The sequence below is a fragment of the Tenebrio molitor genome, chromosome X, assembly GCF_963966145.1.
Source record: "Tenebrio molitor chromosome X, icTenMoli1.1, whole genome shotgun sequence".
NCBI lineage: Eukaryota > Metazoa > Arthropoda > Insecta > Coleoptera > Tenebrionidae > Tenebrio > Tenebrio molitor.
Window position 1 is genome coordinate 10,453,565 of NC_091055.1, and position 21,288 is coordinate 10,474,852.

At 34.4% G+C, this 21,288-nt stretch overlaps 1 protein-coding gene across 1 annotated transcript in view; it reads left to right on the forward strand.

The window, feature by feature from the left end:
* LOC138140244 (metabotropic glycine receptor) overlaps positions 1–21,288 on the forward strand; it is a 139,172-nt gene that overhangs the window by 90,803 nt on the left and 27,081 nt on the right. Inside the window, exon 2 of the mRNA XM_069061103.1 lies at positions 584–767. Coding sequence (XP_068917204.1) covers positions 584–767 — 184 coding nt within the window. The remainder of the gene's footprint in view (positions 1–583; positions 768–21,288) is intronic.

A 21,288-nucleotide genomic window follows, 5' to 3' on the forward strand; every position in this document is an offset into this window, starting at 1 on the left:
GTTTTTAATGCTTTTGTTTTTTATAAACTACTTGACCAGAATTTTTTTGAAACATACGGTATATTGTATTGTGATTTTTTTCCGACAATGCCATTGAAAGAATCCCACAGACGAGCTGGTGTCGTCGGTACGGCTTGCCGGTAGTATGTGATTTAGGTCTAATCTGGCCTAGTACGGCTAGCCATACCGAACACCCTATAGGAAAGAATCTCGATTGCAGTTTCTTCAAATAACTAAAAGAAATGAATATCAACGAATGATTAACATCTTCGACTGACTGTATTTATGGAACAATTTTTTTTTGTAAGTAATGGACTGGCATTAGCGTCCACGTTTGTTTTGTTAATGTAAATATCTACTTCTAGCCCTGATGGTGTTCTACTTTAAGCAAGTCGTGTTTTTTTGGCTTAACGAGTTCCCAAGTGAAAGTTGCTAAATTAGTCTTTATGAAGACCCCACGTTACATGGGGTTCTTTCCTGTTTCACTCCCCCCACAGTTTTTCTTTGATGAAGTTAAATTGTGGTGTGACGCGTTGACAATTTGTAATCGGGTTTAAGTTTTGAAACAGGTGTTTTGTTCCAGGTTACAACACTTACACCTACAATGAAAGTGCTCACAGCGAGAGAGTCCCCGACGAGATTTTGTCAGTGCGGTACGAAGACGGAAAATGGTCAAAACCTTACTACGACTGTGGAGGCGGCAACATCTGGATGCTCACCTACACCGTTCCGTTCTTCGGTTATCAGAACAACACATACTACTTCAAGTGAGTACTTCCGTTGTGGAAATATTTACTAATTACAAACCTGAACGTTGCCCACTTGTAATTAGCGTTTTGTTCCGTTTTACGTTACCTTCTAAGAAAATATTTGCTAATTATAAGCTTAAATGTTGCTCATTATTGTTTGCATACGGTTACAGCCAACTTGATATTTGTTTAGCCACGTACGTACCTCTTACACGCTACTGATTTCAACGACATTTGTACGGTAATTGCAGCATAGAACGTCTCAAATTAGGAAAACAGTCCTTACGTGACGACTCAGTTCACACGTGTTTCCTTGGCAATGTTGTTTAAATCTAATCACAATCTTCTCTTCATTGCATTATAATACTCTAGTGGAAATGCAGTGGATTTATTTTACCTCACAGGAAAAGTTTAGAAGCTTGTGTCACGTACTCAATGGTGAATATTTAAAAATACTAGAAACACTTCACAACAAAACGGGAATTTTTCCGCTCTTGGCTTTTATTTATAAACCTGAAAGTAATTTCTTCGTAAATTTATTATTTATTTCGTTGCGGTATTTCGTTAGGTCAAAATATTTATAAAGTCGACCAAAATAAAACTGTTCGGTTCCCTTAGTACACTTTATATTTTTAATTGTGACAAAAATTAATGTCTCAAGATTGCTTTAACAATGTAGAGGAGTTAATGGCAAATGATAAAAATGGTGGATGCGCCGGGAAATTTTAATGCAAGTTAGGATACACCACTTTCTATGTACCGGGTGAGTGAAGTTTTACCGCCCGAGCGAAAACACCCACTTCTAATTAATTTAAAATTCTCAAAAAATTCAGGAATGATTGTGTATCACTGTAGAACAGTCTGTAAAAATTTCAAAATTTTTAATGAAACAGGTAAAGATTTTGTTTTAATTCAATAACCGCTACATTAATTTACATAATTTTTCAATGAGAAAACATCACCGGTCTTTGAAATAAATGGGATTTGATATTAAAGTGCAAAATTTAAGCTATGATTTATTATTAAATTGGGCGGTCAGTTCCACAAAAGAAGTTGACGTAGGTTGTTTATGGTACCCTTTAGGGACTTAAGAATTACTAGAAAAGTGGTCAACAGATGTTTCCCAACAATGAGATATTTATTTATGACACTGCAGTTGTAAATCTTGGTCATTTTTCCCTCTTAATGTTAAAATTGGAATAATTCAAATACGAATAATTATTTTTGATACGAATTTCATAAATGTGTTCTTTGAATTAATTGTGAGTTATGAGCGTGTACGAAAAAAATTATTTTTTTACTCAAAATCGATTTTTTAAATTTTATGTCTCTGAATTAAGTGATAAGGGAAAATAAATTACACACATTTGAAGTCTTATATCAAGGGAATGTAACCCTAAAGTTTCGTAATTTTTACTAATTTTTTAATAGGTCGTGCGGGCGGTAAAACTCACCCGGTACAATAAATTTAAAAAAATCACATGTCTTAAGAACAGTGAAGATTATCATTATTAGTTTATTAAATGAATTCATTAAACAGTTAATTTGCAAGAAGCTTTAATTTTAGCAACGTCTTACGTGTTTCATTTCAATTTAAGAACTTTTGTTGTTAATTCATTTCCACGCATTTTCAATTGGGATAAAATCTGGATTAGAGTCTGAGCAATTAGTTTTCAAATTTAGAGTTTGAAGGAAAATGTTTGATGAAGTTGCGCCGAAAGCTGTTAAACTTTAGTGCAGCAATTTAATTTTGAAAGTTTAACTTTAATCAATCTTGTCCAGCGCTGGACTCGGAGAGCTACGGGTATTTTCAAAAATCGCTCATTTGCATGTGTTGGAGATAGTTTTAATCATTTCGTAGCGTCCTGTGACATCAGTTTTGTTGCAACGTGAAACCACATCAGGAACAATCGATTTCTCTTTGAACAGAATGATTCCGAACCGATGTAACAATTTCGACAACTTTGTCATCACGTAAATGTTTTGTGTCAAAGATTCCAATTTTGAAATAGTTAATAGGCGTAAAGTGTAAAACACATTTAATTTCAATTTAAAACTAGATATAGACTGTTCACAAAGTTGCTTCCAGAGCTACTAGCTGGTCTAATTAGTTGCATTCTAAATTTGTTAGAAAGTTAAAGACTAGTCGTGTGTGATGATTTTTGGTCGAATAAATACATCTGCTGTAAAATGTCTCCAGTGTGGCTTTTGTGCGTATTATTTCGTGATTATTCATGAACGGCGGCCCTTTTCGCGTTTGATGGAAACGAGCTCATCGTCGCTGCCAGCCAGGAGTCTGAATTTGGAAAACGTGACACCGTTGACCGACAAGAACACAATTTGTTAAGGCGCGTTGAAAGGTTGTGTGGTAAACGGCACGTTGTCAGTTGTAAGAATGACAGGTCACGCTTTCGTAGTATCAAATATTTATGCATGGTTGTTGGTTAGGTCTGTGTAAAGTATAGTGTTGAATCGATAAGCGTCTAGCTTCGGAATGTGAGCATTTTATCTGTTAGGCGAAGCACAATTATCCTTACACACGAAGCGTATTGTTGCTTTGACAGAGCCAGACGGATTTGGAAAGCATCCGAATGGTATAAAGCGGATACGCGACGTTCATCAGCAGACAGAACGTACTTTGTGTAGACCAACGGCCCTCGCAACAACAAATCAGACAACTACACCACTCATTTAAACACACCACCACATATATTATTCCTCGAGTTACTGCTTCTGACGTTTACATTTGCTCCACTAGACGTTCCTCTTTTTGTCCACTTTCAGTGGAAGATGGAACATTTGTATGGTGCTTACTGAAGTGGAACTAATAGCTTATCATCTACTACAACATCGCTGTGGGTCGCGAGAAAACTCTTCTATTTTCATAAATTTAAAAAATATTCAAAGAGTATCGTCGACGCTCAAAATGTATCATCATCGCTCGGAAAGTATTATCCTCTCTCTAAAAGTATCGTCAAATATGTATATTTGAAATTGTATTTAATTTTTGGTACAATTTTTAGAAAAATTAACTAAAACCAGTTCAAACAGTTCAAAACTAATTTTAAAGTAGGTAACTGTAAAAAAAGGAAATTTACCGTACTCCCCCAGAAATGTACAACATCCGTCGGGAAATCGCAGCTACCATAACCTAAATTGAAAGGTAAAGGTGTGTTTACCAGTTAGGGAAGCCGAAAACAATATTTCACTATCATCATCTTGTCACCTTATTTTAATTAATTAATTTTTCGTCGTCGTCGTGTATTGTTTTTTCCTATATTGTACGTTATACAACACGTAGATTAATATTTCTAAAAATGAAGGTATTATATTTTATGTTATATGGAAGGTGATTAATCAAAATTATTAAATACAACGAATAGGCAGTTAATACCTCGACGTGTTAAATCAAGGTCAGTCCGAACATGCATTATGCCTTATTTGCATTCAAGATCGGTCACTATTTATGCAAAACTGCTTCCATAAATATTTTTGGAGCTTGAGTCGACCGGAACCTATTTTTTTCTCATTACATTAAACGCGGCCTTTTGGTTGTATCGCACTTAATTATATGGCACGTAATTATGTGTGTGACAAAAAGCAATAAATTTGTGATATCGGTTGGAAAATTTATTAGGCAGGGAGAAAATGGAATTTTAAATCCCAATATGTTCCAAGTTCGAGTTGCAGCGAACATTCTCGATCTCGACCTCAAATTCGACTCTCTGCAACCAAATAAATAATATATTATTTATGTCGTGTGCTGCAAACAAGGGGCAGTGAAAGCGAGTTGGGAACTATCAAAGCACGAAGTGCTGAGTTACGCAAAGAAATGTTCTGGCATTTTGTTTTTCAATATTTTAAGTGGAAGTGTCTATTGTGCGATAACGTCATTTTGAAAAATTGGGTTTGGTCAGGCGTTGCTTGTTTGGACAGTAAATGTTAGAGTATTTTTCGTCATTTGTTCATGCAATCGACTAAAAATCCTCATCAAGTAATGGGGCGCAACTGGAAGTTCAAACATTTAGTACAACAACAGTCATTACACCCCTTAATATATGCAAACAGAATTAGTTATTTTGATAACCAAAGTAATTTACGTCTCTCCGTATTTTTATATTTTTGTTTGATACTAATTAACTATTATTATGAATTAATAATTGTCTAAATAAAGTCAATCAATAATAGTTATTTATGTATTAAGGGCATAATCAGGAGATTATGGCACGAGGGAATGTTTAAAGCCCGAGGAAAGAGGGCTTTTAAATTCCCGAGGGCCATAATCGACAATTATACCCGTTATAATTTCTAAAAGATTCTAACAAATATTTGGTATTCCTTAAAGAAAATCAATTAAAAATTGTGTCCATGCAAATTTAGTTAGCTATTTTGATGGTGTTAGGGCTACTGTGTATATAATGTGTGATTTTCTTTAATAAAATAATGTTTGATTTTGATACCATTGTTTGAATAATTAAACCAACCGTTGCTTGGCAGATTTTTGACAAATCTGGGCCATAAAGGCCAATTTATGCCCTCATTTGGGGGCGTATAAAGACGATTATTGACCAAAATAGAATAAATTACATAATATGCTTTACATATTTGCCCTACGGGCTTTCCGGATTCCTGATTACAATTGTATGCTCGTATAAACATAAAAATAATAATTATTTCCTCAATAGAGCTCGTGATAACACCTTTTTTAATGCTTTGGTTTCAGCCGATAAAGGTTACACACCTTTAAATTTAAGTGCTAATATAATTCCAGATATTGTTGAGCCAAATATACCTGACACTATAGCAAATATAAAACAGAAGTCTTTACATGGGAGATACTTTAAAGAACTGGAACAGCCAGAAATTAATATTCAGGCTTCTCATGCATGGCTTAAGAAATCAAATATTCACCCTGAGACGGAGGGTTTTATATTTGCAATACAAGATCGTGTTATAAATACAAGAAATTATAAAAAACACATATGCGGTTACAATCGATCATTGATAAATGTAGGATTTGCGGAACTGAAGGGGAAACAATTGAACACATAATTTCTTCTTGCACCGTTTTGGCTCAAAACGAATATAAGAAACGTCATGATATATTCGCTAAAATTATACACATGAATTAAGCTGTTAAATTCAATTTATTAAAGGATACACAACCACATTACATTTATAAACCAGAAAGTTGTTTGGAAAATGACAATTACAAATTATATTTTGATCGCACAGTTTTAACTGACATTCACATTCAACATAACAGACCAGACATTATTATTTTAAATAAACAACAAAAGCAAGCATATATTTTAGATATAGCTGTTCCAAACTCACATAATATAACACAAAAATTAATAAATATTTAGAACTCTCCGTTACCACTTATAATTTCAGCAACGGGAATAGTACCGCAATCTCTTTTTAAAAATTGAAACTTCTAGATTTAGGTAACGCATTGGTAGTTGAAATTCAAAAAGGTATATTATTATACTCATGTCACATCGTAAGGAAGTTCCTTAACATTGATACAGAACATAATAAAACACAACAAAGTCAAAATGTGGAGGCGAGACGCCGGTAATTATGTTGAATAGCACTGCACTATTACTTGATAGTCATATCCGTAATAGTGTATGTACTCCGGCAAAATTGCCGTGCCGCCGGGTGGTGGAGGGTTCACATTAAAAAAAAATATATATTTCTATCCACCACCCCATTGTATATCTGTTCTCTCCCTCTTCTTGCATTTGTCTTCATTCTGTATTTCTCCCCGTTCCATTCTCTCCCTCTCTCTCATTTCGCTACATTCATTCCACATGTGCTCGATCGTCTCACTCTCCTCATAGCACATTCTTCACTTTCTTTCCTGTTGTTTCTCTCCTCCACATCTAAATCTCGTCATCATTTTTCTTTCTTTTTCACTCTTTCTCCCCAGGTACTCCGGAATTTCCTTCGGTCTCATACATCCATGCTTCATTCTGCACTCCATCCCTCCCCGGTGCCTTTCTCTTTCTCAGTTTCCTCATTTGTCTTTCTACCTCTTCTACTGAGATTTCTGTTCCTTCTGACGCTGTCTGCTTCTTCTTCATTTCTATTTCTGCATTTCCTTTTTCCTTTCTCCTTTCCAGAAGTTTCATGATCATGAAGTACTCTTTTCATTCTTGTGTTGTTATTTCCCAACTCATTGATTCCTTTTTATTTCTCTCTCTGTTTATATATTTCCATACCGCCTTTTCTGTTCTTATTGCCTTTATCTATTTCCCCTTCCTCTCCCTCCTCTGCTTCTTCTTCTTTCTACATCTCCCTTTGTATCATCTTTTCGCTTCCAGAAAGCTATTTCTGTTAATTTTGTCCTCTTCCATTCTCTTAACGCCTTTATTGCTTCCTTATTCAATTGTTCACATTCTTTGTCCCACCACTCATTTTTCTTTCTTGTTCCTTTTGCTCCCTTTTTTGTTGTTGCTTATGCAATTACTCCTTTCAGTTCTACCGCCATCTTCTCTAATTTTTGTTCTTCAAATCAGGCTTTTTCTAGTCTACTCCTATACTCTTCTACTCCTTGGTCATCCCATATTTTTATTGCAACTTTCTTCTGTTTCTCCTTTGCTCTTCCTTTTTCCCTTTCTTCATTGTTCATTTCTTCGATACCTATTTCTAGCTGAAAATGGTCCGACTCTACTCTTTCTCCTATTCTTAATTCTTCTACTCTTTCCCATGTATCTTCGTTTACTATTCCCTAATCTATCACTCTTTTTCCTCTGCTACCTATCTAGGTCAATTCCCCTTGTTCGTCCCCTTGTTTGTTTCCATTCAATACTTCCCATTCATTTTCTTCAATTTATTTTATCAGTCTCTTCCCCTCTGCATTTTCCATCTTGTCTTTGGATTTTCTTTTCCCATCCCCCTCTCAATTGTCTCATATTTCCCCTCCCTAGAGCATACATTCTTCTCTGTTTTCTTCTATTGTATCTTCTACACTTCTTATTGTTGTCTTCATCTCTTTGCTATATATTATTGTCATTATTTTCCACCATTTGTTGCCTATATGTACGTTTCTTTCCATATATCCTTCTTCTTCTCCCTTTTCTTGTCTCTTTTCTTTAATCTCTAATTTCACCCCTTTTATTATTCCCCCGCAGCTCTTCCTTTCTTCTTTCCTCATTTTGCCCTTTTATAATTCCCATTTGTATTCTTTTGGTAACAACTTTTCTATTTTTCCCAGCTTCGTTCCTCTACCCATGTCTCTACCAGACCCGCTATCTCAAATTGTCTCGCATAAAATTCTTCTTCTTTTTTTCTTAAATCCACTACGTTCCAATATAAGACCCTCACCTCTGTCGTCTTCATTGTTTCTTTGCTTCTCCCCTCCCCTTCGTATCTTTTCTCTTGTGTTCCATTTTGTGCTTCTTGCTTATTTTCCGGTTCCTATTTTCTTTGTCCATCTACCTTTTCTTTGTCCTTTTAGTCCTGTTTTCGTTTCCGTTGTCTCCGTTTTCTCCGTCTGATCTTCCTCCCTCTACTGAAAAACCTCTAGTCTCCTCCTTTCTTCGTTCCATCTCCACTGTACCCTCTCTATTGTTATTTTCCTATTTTCCACTTTTACTTATTTCCCTTCCCTTTTTTCTTCTTTTGCGATGGTTGTTAATTTCTTCTGTATCTCTCTTTCTTGTTTTGTGAGGTCATTATCTATGAATATCTTCTCTGTTTCCTTCTTTTCTCTCAGTTTTCTTTTTTGTTTCATCATTTTCTCTTTCCCACTCAACTCCTCCATTTCCACTAGTACTTGATCCTTGTTTATGTTATAACAATCTTTGCCTTTAGCTTGCTCTACGTTTTCTTTTATAAAATTGTCTATGTCCTCTTTGATCTGCTGCTTGCTCTTTTCTTTACCTCTCCATCTTGTTATCACTATGCTATTTTTTTCTTCTTCTCTTTTTCTTATATCCCGTTTTCTTTTTCAGTTGTGCTACTCTCTCAGTCAGGCTGTTTTTCTCTTTCTCTCATTTCTTTTCTTTATTTTTAAATTATTTTCTTGGTCGTTCGATTTCTCTTTTGACTTCTTGGTTCTCTTTTCGTATCTCCTTTATTTCCTCTTTTATTTCCACATCATCCATCCTTTTCCATTTCCCTATCTGTTTCCTTCTCTATTTTACGTGATCTTGCTGTTTTCTTGCTTACTTTAAATACCTCCTATTCCTCCTCCTCTTATCTTCCTGTTCTACCCTCCTCTGTTCTTTTCCTTTTTTTTCTTTTCTTCCAGGCACGCACCCAAAGTTCCTTGGGTAAAAGATCGGTTTCTACTTTCTTTGCTCATAGGCTTCTTCTTTGTCTCATACTTGTCGCTGCTTTTCTGTTTATTTAATTCGTCTCTCCTTTAAGGTGCTTTCTTCCCCTCCACCCCTTTAGCCTCTTCTTACCTCCTGGTACATCTCCTCTCGTCGTTTACTGCTTTCTGTAATTTTCTACGCCTTTTTCTGTATTTTCGACTTCACTTTCTCTAGCTCACTTTGCGCCTCGTGTTGCTGTATCTATCGGTAATACAGGAATCGTAAATCAATACAATAATTATATTAAAATGACATCCAATGATATCTTGGTCTCTCAAATTATCGTCGAAGTGCATTTGCTTTAACAATAAATTTTTTTTCTTTTAATATGAATATTCATCATCGAACATGTTATTGTTTTGTTTATAATATTTTCGTCAAAATGCAAAAATTGCTGCTATATGAAAAAAATTGTCGATAACTTTATTTGGCAAGCCACGTCAACTATACAGTTCCTTATAACAAGTTCGGTAAAGAAAACCACATCTTTTGCAAAATTCTTTTATAGCAAGCAAGAACGAATGTCGCATATTTCACTCAATAATCCGAACTCCGAAATATCTTTTCAATAATTTAGGAAAAAAGGTTAACACTCGACAAAAAATTGAAGTGACTTGTTGGTGACAACAAACATAAATCCTCCTTCGTAATTTGATTTATGAACGATCCAAGAAAATTTAGAGAAAATTTGTTTGGGTTTGGCAAACCTAAAAATTGTTCTCTGTAGATTTCGTTACGACAGTCCCAAAAAATAAAACCACATGTCTCTATCTATGACAGTAACTTTGAAAATTGACTTTTATTTTTATTGTAAAAATGGTGGGTGCGCCGGGCAAGACGAGAAATAAATTTGCAAATATCTTTGCAAGGTGAAGGACTAGACAAACAAAACTGTGTTTTTTACGGCGAATTGAACGAAAAAAATAACGTCTTTTGAATGGAGGCAATTTTAATTTCGTATGCGTTGGCGTTGCAACTGCTTGTTCAATTTTAATTTGTAATTATTGTTCCGGAAGCTATTAAATATACAGGAGCAGCACTCCAATTAATAAAAAAATTATATACGTCACTAGGAAATATAAAAAAGGCTAATAAAAGTTAATTAAAAAGTTAGTACTGGCCTTTTCCGATTTTCTCATTTTTTCTACTGCTGCTGAAACTTCGCCGAACATCGACTTCCTTTACAAATTAGTTAGAGTAGCTTTAGAAGCAGACATGTGGCTTCTAATGAACAGCGTTTCATATTTTTGTAATTAGGTGTGTTCAGTTTCCAAATAAAGTTCTAAGCGACATCGACATTTCCGATTTCTGATTAAGAGATCCCACATTTTTTTTCAGGCATTTCGGAGCTGTAGCAACAAACAAATCAACATCAAAGAGAAGTTGATTTTATCATCAATCATGAGCCGATATTCGTCATGTTCGCTTAAAAATATCGGAATATTATAATGCTCATAAAAGGAACACAGTCGATGCCAAGCCAAAAAAAAAACTAACGTGAAGGATGATAAAAAATGTGTTTGTAAGAAAATGTAAGATATTTTCAGGGTTTACGTAATTTAAAAAGGGAAATAAAAGTAAAATTGAGGAAATGGCTGGAACGGGCTTGTGGGTTATTAAAAATAATGTAAAATTCTCTCTTTTACCGGGTCGGCTCTTGGTTTTTGTTATTTATTAAATCGTTCATGGGTTACACGTAATCCAAATATGTTATTAACTTTTATGCAAAAGTGCAACCAGAAATTGCTCGGGGAAATTCAACTAAGCCAATTTATTTTTTATTCAGATTAGTAAAAAAAAATAATAAATTTCAAATTTTGAATTTGAACATTGTAAGTTCAGTGCAGTCGTTAAGGGAAATGTAATTAATTGAAAGGTTACAAATGTGTTTTTATTGAACTGTGCGTATCGCGTTCGTCAGTGGATTAACGATTTATTTGGCTCCACTTAAACATAGCCACTGTTAATTAAATAATGGAATAAACAGTCCATCAAATAAGCAGTTCGGTTTAACAGCTTGAAACTCTTGAAAGTAATATCGATTTATAATTTAAAAGACATTAAGGGATATCAGTCAGTGTTATTTCATGACAATAATGTTTAATTAACTTGGTATCACTAAATATTCAATTCATCAAACGATTACGGTCTTGTGTTAACGCTTAAAGAATTAATAGAAGGCGTTAAGCAGCCACTTAGGGCTTAACAACCAATAAGGCTTCAGCACTAAGTAACTGTTTATGAATCTCCTCCATTATCCCCGAACACATCATGAAGACAATACTGCCATTAATCTTGATTTGAAACAGAGATCGAACGTTATTTAAGAAAATTGGAAGCTTGTTATTATTGACTCGTTTAGAACCTAAAGTATCTGATTCTGCTTCTTTTCACTTGATTTTATTATTACCGAACCCTACTGGTGTCTCGACGAGAAATTCGGATAAAATTTTTCCTAACTGTATACTTTCGGAGGCAGGAAACGTCGATAATATTCGCCTCGACAAAGACCGTTTTAAACTATTATTGATGATCAATTCATGTGCAATCGGAAACAAATTACAGCTGTCGTATTTCGAAAATTTATTTCCCATTGACAGAATATACCCAAACACAAAATCATTTTTACACCACAAATAACTCCAATAAATACAACGTATCGAAACTACCAAAGGAATATCATTTTCATTCGAGTACCTAAAGTGCCATGCGGGTAGCAACTAGCAACATTATTACTACGACTTGTCGGTGTAGAGATGTTGATCTACATCTTGATCTTCATCTTTTGATTTCCATCATGATCTACGCCTTCAACTTAACGCAAATCTTGACTGATCTTCATCTTAATTCGGATCGTGGCTGCGATTTTCATCTTATCTACGTCTTCATTTACATGTTTTTATAATTTGATTTTTAAAAGTTTACTTGAAATCTTCTGAGCAATTTTTCAAATGAGTTCATAACCTGTAAACATAAAATCAGAAGTATTTCATATAAAAGCAACTATACGTAATATTAAAGCATATAAATGTACCAAATTGCACTAACTTTCACACATATAAACATTTATTGTTTGTTATTGTCATTGAAACAAGTTTACATCAACGATTTTTTTTTAGGACGCATCTTGCAGACGCAGCTGCTCGCTATAAACAATTTCCTTGTTCATAATTATTCAGCCCCCTCCCAAAATACTTAATGGTTTATTTACTAAAACCTTAGTTACGGAAACACTCTAATTATTAGTGGAAACCCCATGAGAATTTATTCGGCCATTCTTTAATTATAAGCGGACACGTGATACATACACACGTACAAATTTTACTTTTTATAATATGCAAATTAGATTTCTTCGGGCCCAGTACACTCAGCTATGCTTGCACTGAGTCAAAATATTTCCTTTTTTGCCTAATCGCATTATTTTGTTATATATATCGGGGGTATCAAAATGGACGGACGGGCGTTTTAGAAGCATAACATAACATAGACCCCGATTTTGTACCAAAAACTGTTCTGCAGCTTTCAGTTAAAGAAAAAACTCTCAGAAAGTGAAAATGAATGTATGTAGTTGTCATGGTTACATTTTTTTTTCTCAATCGTTGGTCAAAACGCCTAATAACATTCACACTGGGATGCTTTCCATTAGGAAAACGCATAGTGTATGTCCGTGCAGCTATAGTATTTTTACCCCAAATAGAAATATTGACTAATAGCTAGTACGGAAGTTGGGCGTTTGAGCCGAAGGCGAGGAATCTGATTTTTTCCATGATCATAAAATACAGTCGCGGAATCGAAATTTCGAGCAGCATTTTTTGTCACTTTTTGAATTTTGAGTTAATCGCAGTGAGTGTAATTAAATCATTGCTTTCACCTGCTGCGTACCCCTTATTACGCCGCAAATCACTATTTTTTAATGTAAATAAATCAAAATGACAAAAACATGACAAGAGTAAAAGATGAGGTGATATTAACGTAAACTGTACATACCTATTATTATCTATCTGCTTCACTATTTTTCATAACTGTTAAAATCACTGGAACAATAATTTCTACAAAATTAGCCCAACAGGGAACTCACGAAAACAGTTTTTCACAACAAAACCTGAATCAACAAAATTCCAAACAAAAGATGTTATGTTGTTAAGCGTTGCGTGTTTGTGATTGGTTTACTGATTTTAGTTTCATCAGAGATACCAACACATAATGCATTTAGTATTAATTTTTCTAGAAGTTTACTCAAAGCAATTTCACGTTTTTTCGTCAATTTTAATCTAAATAACAGGTTAAAAATTTAAAAAAGTCAAAAATAAGACAATCTTTAGTTATTAATATTCAGAAAGTATTTTAAAAACAGATTAAAAAAACTCTCACTACAACATTTTTGGCGCCGTCTATCGACAAACTCGCAAAACATTACACTTTGCTCACTAGTGATTCAATTGCCATCTTTGCTCACTACTTTCGGTGAGCAAAGACCACTGAAATTCAATGATCATGGAAAAAATCATAAATCACACCAACAAAGAAACAGATCTTAAAGCACTCCATCCGGTAATTTATGGTGGGGTGTTAAATAACCTCAGCTAAATATTTGGTGACACCCAACGGGCAAAAATTACCGGTTTCTTACCTGGAAGTGGATTGTAAACTGTTTCTTTGTTGGTGTGATTTATGATTTTAGTCAATATTTCTATTAGGGGTCAAAATACTATAAATGCCGCGTTATTTTCTGCGGCACCAAGAGCTGAATACATATTTATTCATTTGCGGTAAATTTCATTTTGAAAACAATTTGAAAACTGTCACAATTTCATTGACATTTACTTTATGAAGGTGTTTTTTTTCTCCTTGCTATGATATGTTAGCAATGTTGTCGCGTTTGAAAACTACTTTCCCACACCAAATTTCATATTTAACACTGACGAAGAAACAGATTTCAAACGTATTCGAGAAAGGAATTTTTGGATATCTGTTGAGGGCACCTTTGAAAGTTGACACATATAATTTTGTTCCCAGATCAATAACAGGATCATTTAGTTTTACAGGGTGTTTAGTTGTAACTTCCAAAAACTCTTGCGCGTTAACGAAAGGCCAAAAGCAAAAAGTCTTCATATTCCACGATTACCCTACATTGTGTACCTTCTTTGGTGACACACCCGATATAACAAAGAGGATTTTCAATTTAGATCTTTTTCATTAATTATATTTTTGATGACTGATTAATGAATACGAGTATATGCCGTTTATCACTGAAAGTTAAATTGACAACCGAAACGAATTTGTTGTTTCCTTTGTACATGCGTCTCGGAGATTTAAAGCCGCCCTAAATTTTTTATTCACTCGCCGCCACTGCTAATATGCTAAATGTCAGAAGAGCAATTTAGTGCGGTGCCCATCGAACTATGTTGGTTAAGAACGTGAATAATTCACTTCAACCTGCTAAGAATTTGGAAAAGCTCTGCCAACAAGACTGAACAATTTGATAATTACTTTCTGTCGAATTCGATACATACTTGAGAGGTGCAAGTATTTTACAGTAAAAACCTGAATAATTCAACCACACGGAGATCGTGAATATTTGGACCTATCGATTTTACGTTCTTTCTCTCTAGCTGGTGCAGCAAGTGCAGAAATGTCAAAACATTGTTCGCTGAAAGCTTGGATTATTTTATTCAGTGCAGTGCCGGTTAATTATAAAACGAGTTGTTTAATCAACTAAAACTGACGACGAGCGTAATTCTACAAAGTGCACTGACCGACAGGACACAATTATCTACCTCTCATTTGATTCTGTTTTTAGATGAACTTAAGTTGTTTTAGCCACGTGTATTTTCCGCACTAATGGTTATTTTATCTCTCGGTAGAGTTGAAAGGTCTGCCTGATCCTGAACGTAATATCCGCACCGAAAAAACTAAGAGGATTATTTAAAGTTAATTAATTCCTGCCATCACATAATATTCATGTTAAAAATGAAAATTGAGAGTATATTATGTTTTCAAACAAAGAGTTTCCCAGTCAATTCGGCGTTTATACAGGGTATTTCCCAAGTGATAACGAGCCCGGCGAAATTGAAAATGCAACCCACAATACATTTCCAAAGTTAACGTGGCTATTTTAAATGTCGTATTGTTTTAAAATGAAGTTATGAATCTGTCATGGCTTTGCTTCCAATAATTTTATTTGTCACAACTGACATTTACGAAAAAGTTACGATTAAAATGTACTCGAACTATGAGAAGACAGATCCTGATTTATGACGGATCTAATAAAATAGACAATAAATATTTTCCCAAAAACGTTTATGTCAAAATGTACGAAACTGCACAGCTAACCATGTTTAATGTTTTTCAAATCAAAAAACAAAAATCCACGTTAACTTTGGAAATGTATTGTGGGTTGCATTTTCCATTCCGTCGGGCTCATTACCACTCGTGAAATACCCTATATTTTTAGAAGTAGCCACTCGACTCTTTCGACGTTAGCTATTTAGAGTCGAAGTTGCTACTTTTAGAAGTGTCGAATTTGAACATGAATGAAAGCTATCGATTTTGTAATAATAGGTAAGTAAATTAAAGCTGGTGGTGTGATGCACGTTTGGTATTTACACAACACGCATCGTGATTTGTTGGTCTACTACTTCATACCGACATTTCAACGAATTCCAAATACGGAACAGCTTTAATGCATTCGGGCTTTCCTCTTAATCAAAATGAAATTTAAAGAACCCTAAAGCAATAGACCGAAGAACTCCTACTTCTTGATACAGTATGCAGAGAATGCCTCCTCCTATTAGCATCACGAAGAATTAGCTCAACGTAATCGAGGAACACGGCAATTGTCTAATTTTGAATAATAGACCCCCAGACTTTCGCACTGAACTCCAACATCATAGACCTTCTTAGTTGTAATTTATTAATTCAATTAGTCCCGTTTGCAAAACGATGAGAAAGTTTTTCAGCTAACGTCATTTGCTTATGTTCATCTTATTTCACGGAAAAATTGCCTTTGTTCTAACGTATTCATTTAATAATAAATGAAACCTTTTCTGGACGAGCATAAAAATAATTTAACCCGTTCTCGAAGGGAGCCTCGGGCCATCACTTGAAGATTACAAACAATCTGAAAATTAAACGTTCATTTAAAGTTTTTGAAATTAGTGTACTGAGATTATCTCCACATCACGGTCTACTCTTCCAGATTATACAGTAATATTCCAGATATAATAAAAAAATTAAAAATCACCCAAAAAGAACCTCGGACTTGTTGGGGGTACCCTGCTACCACTTATTTATTGTACATTTTTATTCAGTTTCCTTCCTTCCTCTTGCACGCGCACACTTCTTTGTCGAGCTCCTTTTCTTTGTGCGCTCACCGACTCAAGAACGCGTTTATTTATTTTGTGTTTTTCCCAATTTTATTAATGGCGTTTCACGTGTGTCTCCACTTTCACAATACCACAGAAAATATTAATTTCGAATTGTACTTTACTAAACCCGTTGTACATTATTCGCTAATAATTGATTTCTGGTCGCATTTTCCGGCGAATTTATTCTGTTTTTGTTTCAACGTGCAGTAAATCTTGTACGGTTTAATTAACGGTTGATTTCGAATCAATTTAGAATAAAATCACAATCGACGAATTTAGCATTCATAGATCGGTGGTCGCTAATTGCATAACTGCACAGCTGCACCACGAAACATTTTTAAATTCACTTTTAGTGCCCCCCAATTGTGCTGAAGATTTTCATATAAATGCTAAGTATATTTTTTATGAAATGAAATTCATTAGAAAAAATCGAGAATCTCCAGAGAGCGGCCAATGTTGATTATGAGAACCCACGATATAACAAAAGAAGTGCTTACAGTGTCGTTACTAAAGTACATTTCGGTGGGGCGTGCCTATTCAATGAATATTTTTGTGTTGTCGCAGTGGTAAATTATCAAGGTAATATTTAATTTTAGCATAAATGGGGCACGGGTATTTGCCAAGATATTTCACTTTTAAATTTTAAAAGGGAGGAATGATATTTTTTATTTTAAATCGAGTTTACGTGTTCTCGTGTGCATTAGCAGATTCTCAGCTGTGCTAATAACAATGTTCCCTATCTCGAATTTTAATTCGTATTTAGAGCAGGAAGTGCTAGTTTTTTACGAGTCTGAGTTGAGGCTCGTTCTCTATTTACCGAGGATGAAATGCAAACGAGCATTCATAGAAGAGGTGCAGTTTGGAGAAAGGTACAATTTCCGAAATCTTGAAATCACAATGCCTACCCTCGGTACGTGCTCTATTAGTTTCTTCCTTCCATATCAACTCTCTGTGATTATTGACATTCCTTTCGCCCCTACTTTGTATTTCTCACGACTATCTAAACTGGTTTATTTAACAGGGATTAGAAAATCAACTCAGGTAGGACTCACGTTTCCGTTGAATTTATACCACACCCGAACCTTTCTGAAATACTCATATTTTTGTTAAACTCCAACAAACTGCTTTCTTTATTAAAATATTCACCGAGTAGACGCATTTTCATAAAACATGTTTAACGCTACGGCTAGCACACAAGATTTAATTAAACAATAAGTACGTTAATTTCAACCTGTGTTATACAGTTAGGAAAATGAAATTGTTAGCGCTGAAAGGTGAGCAACTCGAGAGTCTCCTTTGAATTTCGATCCAAATTACCTAAACAGTTATTTTTTGATCCTCTTGTGTGTAATATTTCAAGGTGACAATTTTCTTAATCTCAGACACAATTTATCTCCAGACGAGTGTTTCCCGTTCTCGTTCCTTTTACAATGTTACTTTTATGTACGCCAAACCATCGCAATGGTACGTAAAATGAAGATCTGACTCACACAAAAGAAGTTAGCTTTGACCCTTCAAATTAGATGAACCGTAAAAAAGGGAAAAAATAAATGTGTCCGTCTTGTCCGACAGATTTATACAGTCTCACAACAAATAAAACTATATGATTTGTATCCGATGGAAAGGCAATTTTATTCTCCAAAAAATCGTTTGTCGATGTCGACATTTGATCACTTAAATCTTATTAAAAAACTGTGACGTTGATGCTTGTGATGTCGTTATCGCTTGTTCGGGTTCTATTCCGAGCCATTTTTTTGAATGGTGTTTCGCTGTTACTTTTGTAAAATGACTTAATCAAAGGCAGCATCTCTAAAACCCCCTAGCAATAAACTTTATGGCATGATCGATAAAGACAAGAATTCTTGATGGAGTAGGGTTCCATTAAATGAAGCTTTTTATTTATTTACCACTTTACATAAAATGTACAAAAAATAGTTGGCATCATTTGATACGGATGGAAACACGAGTCGCTAAAACGCACACTTTTAAAAATGCTTCAAGATGACTAATTAAAGTGTCAGTCTCCTGATGTGAGACTTGTTTTTAGTCAGGCTTTGGAAGATTCTGCTAGGTGCATTGCATGCACAAACTTCCCAGACATTCCAGAAATAGGTAAACAAGTATGTATATAATTAATTGTTAACTTAGGTAAATAGAATTCTCCAAAGTGTTTAGGCATTTCAGCAATTAACTTGTGCACACATGGTTGACAAGTCGGCTAATGTGTGGAAATTGCAATTTTCCACACCAACTATCCATTAAATAAACATAAAGATCTACCACGTTATGAACTAGCGCATCTAGTAATCATTTTTAATTTACCGGAATTAAACTGGGATTAAATTTAATATACAGGGTGTATTAAAAATGGTGCATAATATTTACATTATATGATTTTATGATGAAATAGAAGCAAAAAACTCTAGTACCAATTTACTCTTAAACCTCCGCTTATGGAGTTATTAACAGTTGAATAGCATCAACAACATGTAGGTAACTCAACAAGTAAAATAAATATCCCAGCACTAATTTTACCATTTTGATTATTAGTTTATTTGTAATTTCATTTTAAAAAGTGCTGTTTATAAATTTTAAATATATTGTAACCAAGCTAGAGTAATTTTTTGAACTTAATTAAAGTTAGAAAGTAAAAGATGTGCCACTAATGTCATTTTTAAATTTAAAAAGTATTCGAATTATAATTTTTTTGTTTGGTAATCAACGTAAATTCGCGTGACATAAATATTGTGTGCTATTTTTAATACACCCTGTATAATTTTGTTAGGATAAACTTTCGAAACCGAACTCCATACAAAATCAAAGGCAGAGGATCATCCAGTTGTCAAAAATTATCGACTGTCCTTTAGGTGGATTTAGTCCCCAATTTAAATATGTAAATAAGAAGATTAATGTAGTCGATGTAAGGTATTTACGATTCCATCACTTCTCTGGTTACGTTGATGTCTTCACGTTTCTTTCAGAATTGTCAAATAGAGTTTTCACGTCTCGTTTACAGTTTTCACCAATTTAGACACAACTATACAAAACTGAATTGTTCTGGTAGGACGTATTTCGAGCGGTAGTTATTTAAGCCAAACAAAAATGTAATTTCCAACTGGCGCTATAAAAGTCGTTGCAATACAAAGTAAATATATTCGCAACAGGCGATATCAATTTGTAAAGATTTTATGTGCCTGCAACTAATACAAGACGGCTTGCCGATTGTCGTCGACCAAAATGTATAATTTTTTGATCCAAATTTTTTACACACGTGCCGCCACTGGTTTTAAATTTATATTCAATATGTTATCAAGGTAAAAATTGCTACAAGTGGTGTTCAATGACGCATTCAAATTATAATATGTGACGGAAGAAATATAAACAGCCCGCTTTATTTTCGTCGAACACAATTTGCGATGAATTTAAAATGTGAAAAAAGTAGAGAAATAGATGATGTTCCGTCCTGTATGAGAAATTCATTGTTCTGTCTTGCGTCTCTTGTTTGAAAATACATCGGTTGAGCTGTTCAGGTGTAGATGCTGTTGAAATAAATGCTTATTACTTCGCTTTGTGTGCTCTTTGGAACAAAACCAGATATTTGCCACCAAAGTGAAGATTCTCGGCGTGCAGTTGTTCAAATTAAATTTTCCCTTGCATTTAGCGTTACGATTCCAAATTCGCCGAGTTTCGATACTACGGTCATTTTACCAAAGCGACGCTAATTTACCGGCAAACTTTAAAATGCAAACATTAAAATTGCCGAAATAAATTGTGAGCGCTCACTGAGTTTTGAACAAATTGAAAATAAAAAAAAAATAAACATGACTCTGCCCCTTTGAGATAGACCCCAGTCACAGAAACATCTGTTAAAATTATGAATTACCAGAAATTTGATCATTTTATATTTTTTTCCTTTTGGCACAAATTTAAAAGAAAAAGCTTCTTTCTGTTGGACCGGTAGCACAAAATGAACAATTTCACTGTTCTAGTTAATAAATTTTTACGGAATCGGTGAAGCTTTTAGGGCAATTAAAGAGTTTTTAATTGTTTCTGGATCGTTTTGAATACATGTAGCCTATACATATTCAATAGGACTTTGAGAATTACGCACTTCGGGCCGAAATAAATATTCCTCCCTTGCCAACACGCTACTATAGACGTGGCGCAATTAATGTAGTTGTAAATAATTCAAGACAAGTTTTCTTTTGTCGTTTGTGGTGAGTTAGCTTCTCAAAATTATAATTTGTTATTTGAAAAAAAATTTACATTTCAAAATAAAGTATTAGCATTTTGGATTTTAATGCGTATATTTTAGCATAAAGCTTTTAAAATGTGTTGGAAGCTGGGTAATATTTTAATGTCATTATCGTGCTTTAGAAAGATTTGGACGGACATAAGTGGGTCTAGAGATGAGTCACAAATTGCACTGATGCTTGACTGAGAAAGTATTAGATGTACTTTGAAGTTGCTTTCAATAATGCGATTGATAAGAATAATTAGTCAAAGGTTTAGGTCTCTGGTTGGGTTTTATTTTCCGGTCATAATTGGAGCTTCCCGTCACCCACATAATCATGTTTACATAATGAAAATATTAACGATGCTCAATCTGCTTTGTCTTAATGTACTCTTTGAGGTTTCTGTATCATTAGGCATCAAATCAAGTGTAAACAGAATCTGCTACAAATTTGAATTTCGCGAAGCCGCCAGCAAAATAACTGCGGTTGCACATTTGATTTCCAAACACTTAATTGGCATGAAAAGTTCTCAAGTTTTTTTGTGTGGAGTGTGAATTTAGTAATAATTGAGTGTCTAGAGTAGAGTTCCCTCACGACTACCACAGCT